Source organism: Culex pipiens, chromosome 2, assembly GCF_016801865.2.
Source record: "Culex pipiens pallens isolate TS chromosome 2, TS_CPP_V2, whole genome shotgun sequence".
NCBI lineage: Eukaryota > Metazoa > Arthropoda > Insecta > Diptera > Culicidae > Culex > Culex pipiens.
The window spans coordinates 201,230,288-201,241,134 of NC_068938.1; the positions used below are offsets into that span (position 1 = coordinate 201,230,288).

General features: G+C 34.8%; 1 protein-coding gene across 1 annotated transcript; it reads right to left on the reverse strand.

The window, feature by feature from the left end:
• Positions 1-5,625: 5,625 nt before the first annotated feature.
• LOC120420346 (uncharacterized) lies at positions 5,626-7,941 on the reverse strand. The gene has a single exon (XM_039583340.1). The coding sequence runs from the start codon at positions 7,939-7,941 to the stop codon at positions 5,626-5,628; it is 2,316 nt and encodes a 771-aa protein (XP_039439274.1).
• Positions 7,942-10,847: the final 2,906 nt, after the last annotated feature.

The following is a 10,847-nucleotide window of genomic DNA, read 5'->3' on the forward strand; positions in this document are numbered from 1 at the left end:
GGTGTCTTCGGCAAAGTTGTAGGTATGGATAAGGACTACACTGAAAAAATATGATTCACGTTAATTTTTTTTTTGTGATTTTTAATTCACTTTTTGACTCTAAAACTTGAATTTCAGAAAAACACTATTTTTATTTTTTTTATTTTCTGATATGTTTTAGGGGACATCAAATGCCAACTTTTCAGAAATTTCCAGAATGGGCATAAAAAAAACCGAGTTATGAATTTTTGAATCAATACTGATTTTCAAAAAATCTAAACATTGGTCGCAAAAATTTCCAACTTCATTTTTCGATGTAAAATCAATTTTTTAATCAAAAAAATAAATCATGGGCACTATGTTTGCCCAATCTAAAAATACATATTTTCGAAAAGCTGAGAAAATTTTCTATATTTTGCTTTTTTGAACTTTGTTAATACGACCCTTAGTTGCTGAGACATTGCCATGCAAAACTTTAAAAACGGGTAATTAATGGTTCGATTTTCAATGTTAAATTATGAAACATTCGTGAAATTTTCCGATCTTTTCGAAAAAAATATTTTCATTTTTTTAAATCAAGACTAAAATTTTAAAAGGGCCAAACATTCAATATTAAGCCTTCTTGAAATGTTAGTCTTGATTAAAAAAGAGTCAAATAACAAAACGGATTTAATTAATTTCTGAGGTTTTTACTCTATTTGAGATTAAAAAAAATATTTTTTTAACATTATCGAAGAGTTAAAAAAAATCATAATGCCAAAATTTGTTAAAATTGATAAAATATACTTAAATATTGTTTCTATATGTTAACTATCGAGTCCAATTGTTTAAAATATCATCAATCAAATCAAATTGCAAATGTAACATCCTGGAGCAGAACTGGTAAATTCTAATAAACACTTATTGAATTGAATTGACTTAAAATGATTTAAATTTGATTAATCCAATTTTTTTAATTCTTAAAAACAAAGTTAAGCAAATTTACGAAGGATGGTTATTTCGATATTTTGAAAAATGAATCCAAAAATCGGTTGCAACTTTTGTTGTGTTTGCAAAAATTTTACATGCAGTGTGTAATATTAAGTGTTTATTTTGACCAAGGTGATGTGCATGCTTTTGCATGTAATTTTACCATCGGATTTTTTGCTGTGTACACATATATTTTGTTTACTTAATAGAATTAGATTTAACTCTATACTGCATAATGTTTTACGTTTATTTCTCTTTTTTTCGTGTTCCTTGTTTTTTTTTTCCCCCAAAAAATCATGGTAATATTACATCTGGGAAGGGGTATTTTTTTTATGTCAGAAAATGTGTAATTTTACCTCTGAAAATGTGTAATTTTACCACTTTTCTGGTGTAATGTCACTTTTTCAGTCTAAATTGAGGTAAAATCACATCACAAAAGAGGTAATATTCATTTTTTCAATATAAGACCTTTCAAATTTACACAATTTTTAACTGTGCATGTTTAGCAGGACATTTAAAGCAACTATTTTGTACGAAAATTTTTAACTTCTCTTGTTTTATATTTTTTCTTTATTCTTAGTTTTTTATGAGTCACAATAATCATGTAAAGTTCATGTTTGTTTCTGATAATATTGTGCCCGTTTCCTACTCTTGAATAATTATGTTTTGCCTATTTTCTGTTTTTCTTATTTTTCCACTCACTTTTTGATGGTTTTTCATATTTTCTGCATGTAGTTTTGATCATTAGATTTTTAAATGCTTCAAAATGTTCCTTGACATATTTTGAGACATATTACAAATTACTGCATTCTTGTTTTGACTTAAATGATAGTAATGATTTAGTAAGAAACACAGCCATAGTTGACCCCTGAAAAATTTTGCAGGTTTCGAAATTTAAGTCACAAAAAGGGTTAATGTTATCTATCATACCCCTAGTTTTCTTAAAATTGAAGAGTTTTTCTTCTTTTTTCAAAAATGGAGTTGGTTTGTAGAGGGTGAAATTTGTGCGATATATCATTGTTCAATCAAACCCTGAAGAGTTTTCTTCAAATAGTTTCAAGATTGTTTTCCGTAAATGCAACAATTTTAAGAGAAGACCACAACTTCCTCGGTTGATGTTGACCCCTTTGTCCTCTTCGCTAGAATCGCTAGAATCGAAACCCATTCAACTTAATAACCCAGAACTGTAACTTCCAGCTTCCAAGAAACCATTTAGAACAAATTATAGATTTATTGACAGCGCGCGGCGCGTCTTTGCCATTGAGGCAGATTCTCTTCCGCGAAGTGGGTACTTTCAAAACCCACCTATTTAAGCATCAAAGTGACAACCAACAACCATTATTCAGGGCTTCTTCGGCAGGCCCCATTAGGGGAGGAAGTCATCGACTGGTGGTCCTCCCTCCATCGTCAATTTATAACCCAAATTACACGGCTATTACCAACCAGTCAACCGCGCGATGCGGCTACCACGGAAACGACGACTTTTCCGCGTTTTTTTGTTGCGACCGAATTTTTCGCAGAACGTGGTATTTAGTACAAACAGAATTCGCCAATTCCTGCAATTTTGTCCTAGAGCACACTTAATCACACACATTACACACGTGTGGTGGACCAATTTTGAGTATCGCATTTTTTCCCCCCCTGCTCTTCATGGAACAACTTTGCAGACCAAGTAAACATCAAGTTGGTGCAGGAAAAAAAAAAGTTGGCTTTCTGCGAACCATCAAAGAGTTGTTGCAGCCATAAACGGTGTTTGTTGTGACTTTGGCCGTGGAAAGTTTGGTCGTACGTGTCTCTGGGCGAAGGTGAACCGAGTTTCCGAACGTGAACGCAAACTACCCGGGAAGAACTATGATGTAAGGGCAACATGTTACAACACTGTAGCTAACAGGGAAACTTGGAACACTTAAGAGATCAGATACACACGCAATGTTTCAGCCAAATAAAAAAATGTTTATTTCTAAGTTTCACAGAATTTCTCAACTGACGATGACTATTTACCGCTCGAAAAAAAAAGTTTTCCGGAAATCATGCAAATCGTTCCATGAAAATGTGTATATCGCGATTTTTACTTTAACGAATTTTCGAACTATGAAAATTGGGTACGAATTACACCGACCAACAAAATAAAAAAAAATATAAAAATTGAAATTACAAGCCTAGGGGTCGTGCATAAACCACGTGGCCTTTTTTTGGAGAATTTTTGACCCCCCCCTCCCCCCTCATGGTTTTTCGTGGTTTCACGCCAACCCCCCCCCCCCCCTATATGGCCACGTGACTTTTTCCTCCCAGGTGAAAAATCTTAAAAAAAAAAACAAAATAAGTATAGATTTCAAAAATGTTTATCCACAAATGATGTACCGTCAGTGGTGGTGACTTTTGGTCAAAAAACGATATTACTGTTGTTATTTTAACACAATAAAAACATTTCAAATTATATCGAAATAAATAATGTTGGGGAATGCTCCTGAATTTACCAAAATTTTCCCAGAATATGGCTAGTATAATCACACCGATCATAAATGCCAATCGTTTTAAAATTAACTCAAACTCACCCTTTAGAGGGGGTGACATTGGGTCAAATAGAAAACATTTTAATTTGTGTAGGTGCTGTAACACCATTAAAACCAATTTAATCATATATATAAAAAAAAAAAACAGAAATTCACTTAAAAGTGTGAAAAAAGTATGATATCACAAAGTTTAAGGTAAATAATAACAGTATAACAATTTATTGAAATGGTACAGAAAGTAAAAAATACTCTCAACAAAACAAGCAACTTAGTAAAACATATGTATTCAAAATTATGGAATTGCAGTGCAATTAATTGCATCCAGAATACATATGCTTTAAGAATTAAAGCTATTTTGATATATAAACAGCATTCATGATTTAGTTTAAATGCGCTTTTAAATATTTTCTTAAAATCGAAATTATTTAAATAGAAAAGTTTTGTTTCAGGAAAAAAATATTTTCATTTTATTTTAAGGAAAATATCTAGTTATGAAAGCTCCTAGTTAATATTTATTTTATTCCAAACATTCATAAAAATCCAAACTAAAGCAACTTTTCTTTTTAATTAAGCATGATTGATTCCAATGATTCAGTTTGTCCAAAAAAGTCGAGCTGTTTATTTTTTTTCTCCATACAAGAATCAGAGACAGGGACAATCATTCAATATTACGACCTTTTGAAATGTTAGTCTTAATTTTATTTTTGAAAATATTGATTTCGAAAAGATCGGAAAATTTCACGAAAGTTTTATTTTTAAACATTGAAAATCGCACCATAAGTTGCTGAGATATCGACATAAGAAAATTATGGGTTGTTTGGGTAGTAAACATCCATTTTTCTGTTTTAAAATCTTTGCATGGCAATATCTCAGCAACAAAGCAACAAAGAATTTTCTCAGCATTTCAAGAATATTTTTTTTTTTCAAAATTGGGCAAACATGGGCACTAATTTTTTTTAAATTAATAACTGCAACTATTTTAAAAAAAAGGTACCTAAAAATAGCTATAACTTGAAAACGGTGCACTTTATGAAAATTTCACTAATGTACTTTTAGATTGCAAATTCGATTTTACATCGAAAAATAAAATTGAAATTATGTTGCGGTCAATATTTCGATTTTTTTTAATCAGTATTGATTCAAAAATTCATAACTCAAACAACGATTTTTTGCCCGTTCTGGAAATTTATGAAAAGTTGGCAAAATTACAAAAAAATAAAAATAGTGTTTTTTTTTGCAAATCATGTTTTAGTGACAAAAAGTGAAATTAAAAATCGGCAAAGTAAATTACCATTTATCATTTTTTTCAGTGTAGTCCTTATCCATACCTACAACTTTGCCGAAGACACCAAATCGACCAAAAATTTCTTCAAAAGATACAGATTTTTTAATTTTTATTGCTTCTAAATTTGTATGGAAAACTATATGGACAAACTAATGATGCAAAATGGCTTGGGCACCAAAAAAGGTTTCAGACGGATTAAAAATATCAAAAATTAAAATTTAAGAATAAAGACCGATTTTGTATAGAATTGCTCGAAAATCGATTTCGTGTCTTTGGAAAAGTTGTAGACAACGCCCTAAAAATCATTCTTTTAGTCATGGACATCCAAATTGTTTAAGTCTCACTCTTACTTTTAATTGATTTTGCTATCGACTACGTGTTTTGATAAATTTAAAAAAGATTGAGCTAAAATTTGGAATTTATTTTACATTTTTTTCAGTTGTTTAAATAAGCAATTATCTACGATTTAAGATTTTTGATCCAACTTTTGGTTGCTGAGGTATTATTTCAAAATAAATACAAAAAAAATATTGAATAAGTTAATTTTTCAATCTTTTCAATATCTTTGAAATTATTAATACTGGGACGCCCAACGCATGTCCAATAAACACGGATGCCAAAGCCTCCCTAAAACGTTGGAACGGTAAATTCAACTCACAGGTTTTCGGGCTTGTCTCTGCGGATTTTCGGGCGATTTTTTTTACTAGAGCAAACAAAAGTTGGAACGACGTTTTTGATCGCATAAATTACAGATCTGTTCAAATCGAGTTCTGCAAAGTTTAAGGATCATCTAGACATCCTTATTACTTACTTACTTTATCAGCAACAGGTCTATCGACCCAACGCTGAACTAATCGAAGATTTCCAGGATGCTCGATCTTAGGCCGCTCGTCTCCAGTCGCCCACAATGTTGGCCGCTCTTGCATCTTCGTCGACTGCACACAGCCAACGCGTACGTGGCCTTCCACGAAGCCGACGACCCCGTCCAGGTTCGCTGCTGAATATCGTTTTAGCCGCCCGCTCGTCCGACATTCTGGCTACATGTCCAGCCCACTTCAGCCTGTCGTGCTTGATGACTTTTACGATATCAGCATGTTTGTAGTCTTGGTACAGCTCGAAGTTCATGCGCCTGCGCCACCGGTCTCCTACTTGCTTGCCGCCGAAGATAGAACGCAGGATTCTCCGCTCGAAGACCCCAAGTGCTCTCTGGTCAGCCTCCTTTAGCGTCCACGACTCGTGACCGTAAAGAGCTACAGGGAGTATCAAGGTCCTGTACAGCGTGATTTTCGTAGGCGTCCTTAGGCTGCGGGACCTTAGCTGGCTACGAAGACCGTAGAAGGCCCTGTTTGCAGCACTAATCCGCCGTTTCACTTCGCAGCTCACATCGTTGTCGCACGTCACGAGTGTGCCAAGATATACAAACTCATCCACCACCTCATATCTTTCTCCATCTATTTCCACCTCCGAAACACCATCACCTGCACTGCCACGCGCTCTGCCAGCGACCAGATACTTGGTCTTGGCAGTGTTGATGGTCAGTCCGATCTTCGCAGCTTCCCGCTTGAAAGGGACGAACGCCTCCTCCACTGAACGACGGTCGATACCAATGATGTCGATGTCGTCAGCGTATCCAAGCAGCATGTGCGATTTGGTGATGAGTGTTCCGTTTCTTTGCACGCCTGCCCTTCGAGCAGCACCTTCCAACGCTATGATGAACAGTAAGTTCGAGAGAGCATCGCCCTGCTTCAATCCATCCAACGTAACGAAAGCTTCGGATGTCTCGTTAGCTATTCGCACGCTTGATTTTGCTCCGTCGAGCGTTGCACGAATCAGTCTTATAAGCTTCGCCGGAAAGCCGTGTTCTAGCATAATTTTCCAAAGTTCGTTTCTTTTGACTGAATCGTACGCCGCCTTGAAGTCGATGAACAAATGGTGTGTTTGCAGGTTGTACTCCCGGAACTTGTCGAGGATTTGTCGCAGAGTGAACATCTGGTCCGTCGTTGACCGACCCGCTCGAAAACCGCACTGGTATTCGCCGACAAAGGTCTCGGTCAACGGTCTCAGCTTGCTCCACAGGATTCGGGATAGTACTTTGTACGCTGAGTTGAGGATTGTGATGCCTCGATAGTTGGCACAATCGAGTCTTCGTCCTTTCTTGTAGATTGGGGTGATGAGCCCGTCTAACCAGTCGGTCGGAAGCTGTTCTTCGCACCAAATTCGCTGGACGATTTGGTGCAGAATCTCGATCATCCGCGCGCTCCCGTGCTTGAAAAGTTCGGCCGGAAGTCCGTCCTTTCCCGCGGATTTCGCGTTCTTGAGCTCCTTTACGGCTTTTTCCACGTCCTCCAACGTAGGCGGGTCCACAGCTATTCCATCATCCTCAACGTTCATCCTGTCCTCGACGACTCCCTCTCGCATCTCACCGTTCAACAGCTGTTGAAAATGCTCCTTCCACCTGGCCGCTACTGCTGTCTTATCTGTCAACAGGTTACCTCCCCTGTCGTTGCACATAACAGGGGAAGGCGTCGCTTTCTTTCTTACACCGTTGACAGTTGCATAAAACCTCCGCTTATCATTCGCGTTGTACTGTGCTTGAGCTTCGGCAAGTACTCTCTCGTCGTACTCCCGTTCTTTTCGGCGGTGGGTTCGTTTCTCAGCTCTTCGCAGCTCGCTGTATCGCTCACAGTTTCGGCGCGTACCCTTAACCAGCATACGCTTCCTGGCCTCGTTCTTCTCGTCCGTCACTCGCTGGCACTCCGCGTCGAACCACCCTTTGGGTTTGCGTCCTCTGGTCGTGCCGATCACTTCGGTAGCCGTTGTGTTGACGATGCTCTGGAGGGCTCCCCATTGCTCGTCCAGGTTACCCGTAGGCGCGTCCTCGTTGATCCGCTCGTCGAGTTTCCGACAGTACTCTGCAGCAACGTCGCTGCTCGCGAGGCGCTGGACGTTCAACCGCGCTATCCTCGCAGTCCGCGGGGTCAACACGTTCGACAGCCTAGCTCGGATCTTGCACGCTACCAGGAAGTGATCAGAGTCGATGTTCGGTCCTCTGTACGATCGGACGTCCATCACGTCCGAGAAGTGTCGACCATCCACCAAAACGTGATCGATTTGAGTGCACGATTCGCCATTTGGGTGGCGCCAGGTGTGCTTCCGAATGTTCTTGCGCGCAAAGAAGGTGCTACAGATAGCCATTCCTCTGGCTGCGGCGAAATTGACCAAACGTAGGCCGTTGTCATTCGTGCGAGGATGAAGGCTCTCCTTGCCGATGACTGGATGGAAGAAGGCTTCCCTTCCGACCTGCGCGTTTGCGTCTCCGATGACTATCTTCACGTCGTGTCTTGGGCATCCTTATAATTCACTCAAAAAAAAAAATGTCCCGGTTGGTTGAATTATGCCCGAGAACCAGCGAGTTGAAAATACCGTTCCATCTTTTTTAAGGAGTTTTATTTATGTTGATCTTTAACGGCATTGTATTGAAATTTATTTCACAAATTGATATCCGCATTTAAAAATTAAGTGACTCTTTAAAACTTAAAATTATTTTAATGTGTCTATATATTTGAGTGGATTTATCTCAAATATGAAGTTGAGGGTATAGTTTATTTTCTAAGCTTAAAGAAAAACTAATATTTTCAGGAAAGGGCACCTTTGGCCCCTATTTTTTTAATCTTTAAATTAATTGAGAAACAAAAACAATGTTTGCTTGAAGCTCGTTTTTTTTCTCTAAAAATCTAAAATGTTTGCCCATGTTTCTCTTTGGCTCAAGAGATGGTCCCTATTAACATAAAAAAAAAACAAAAAAAAATACCTACAACTTTGACGATGGAGCGTGTATTTTATGAAATGTTATGTAATATAACATTCCGAATTGTGTAACCCATGAAATAAGGAATCTATTTTAGACCAAAATATTCATCAAATTTTTTGGTGAATCTTAAAGTATGTATCGTTCGTTTTTTCGTTACTGGTTATTTTTTAATGTTAGACGTTTCACTTGCAAATGAGGTAGTGAAACTGAAATTTTACGCGATAATCCTGAAATTGGGGTTTTTAGTTTCTTTGTACCTAAAAAAAATATTGCATGAGAGAGGAGATACAAGATATCTTGAGTTTGTTTTAAGTGCCAAAAGGAAATCTTTCGATTAAGATTCTTCAATCACTTATAGGACCAGCTACGGTAATAAGCTAAGATCTGAGATTTTGAAAAAAAAAAATTTTTCGCAGAGAATCATTTTTAGACACTTTCATTTTTGCCTTGTTACGAAAATCTTATAAAATTGTCAGCAATATTTATTTTTTAAGTTGTTCCAAAAGAGAACTATCGAAGACTACATCTACTTTCAATGCAAATTTGCAAGCACATTTTTAGCTACTTGATACCATCAACAAAAAAAATGAAATTGTGTTTGCATTTTGGTACGCATTTTTTAGGGTATATTAACTTTGGATACTGTCACTTTATTTTTTAACAGCTTTTAAACTTTTGCAAGACGTAGTTACATGAGTATTAAAAAGTGTACATTCAATAACAGGCTCAAAGTATTGATATGAATCTGCCGAAATATATAATTCAATATTGAATTGGAAAATATTAAGACATTGAAATATAAGTAATAATTTTAAACACAATAATTGTATGGTTTTGAAGTGTAACAAAAAATGTATGCATAAAAGTAAATTCAAAGCGCGTATTTTTTTGTTTTTTTTTAAGAAAAGATTTTTTTTTAAAGGCCACGTGGTCAGCCGTCGACCCCCCCCCTCCCCCCCATGGCTTTTCATGGTTTTTTTCGGTCGGATTTCGGACCCCCTCCCCCCCCCTAAGGAGACCACGTGGTTTATGCACGACCCCCTAGGTTTCAACATTTGAATGAGAATAGTGTTTTAAAATGCATTTTACAGGCGTACAGTTGCTTTCCAATAATTAGTTTTGAAAATATCGAGGTATTGACGGAATTTTTTTACGCAAAAATAAACTTTTCTGGGACTGTACATTGCTATTTCATGAAAATTTAAAATGTTTTCAAAAGAGTTCAAACATGCTAAATATGATTATAAACGCGGGAAAATGCATTTTAACTGGTTTTCAGTTGATTACACTTTATTTTTCAGTAAAATTTTGAAGTTTTTCGAATTTTTTTTTTGCCCCCTGATTATTCAGGCCAACTTTGAAGGGGGGAGGGGGGGGGGGTGGTACATAAACTTTGGAAAATATTTGTAACGGCCTTAAAATACTTAAAATACTTCAAAACTTAAAAAACTTAAAATACTTAAAATACTTAAAATACTTAAAATACTTAAAATACTCAAAATACTTAAAATACAAAAAATACTTAAAATACTTAAAATACTTAACATACTTAAAATACTAAAAATACTTAAAATACTTAAAATACTTAAAATACTTAAAATACTTAAAATACTTAAAACACTTAAAATACTTAAAATACTTTAAATACTTAAAATACTTAAAATACTTAAAATACTTAAAATACTTAAAATACTTAAAATACTTAAAATACTTAAAATACTTAAAATACTTAAAATACTTAAAATACTTAAAATACTTAAAATACTTAAAATACTTAAAATACTTAAAATACTTAAAATACTTAAAATACTTAAAATACTTAAAATACTTAAAATACTTAAAATACTTAAAATACTTAAAATACTTAAAATACTTAAAATACTTAAAATACTTAAAATACTTAAAATACTTAAAATACTTAAAATACTTAAAATACTTAAAATACTTAAAATACTTAAAATACTTAAAATACTTAAAATACTTAAAATACTTAAAATACTTAAAATACTTAAAATACTTAAAATACTTAAAATACTTAAAATACTTAAAATACTTAAAATACTTAAAATACTTAAAATACTTAAAATACTTAAAATACTTAAAATACTTAAAATACTTAAAATACTTAAAATACTTAAAATACTTAAAATACTTAAAATACTTAAAATACTTAAAATACTTAAAATACTTAAAAAACTTAAAATACTTAAAATACTTAAAATACTTAAAATACTTAAAATATCAAAAATACTTAAATTAGAGCAATTCTCTGAGATTTCGGTCATTCGAT

Coding starts and splice junctions, on each gene's coding strand:
- LOC120420346 (XM_039583340.1), bottom strand. CDS start 7,941: ATGGCTATCTGTAGCACCTTCTTTGCGCGCAAGAACATTCGGAAGCAC.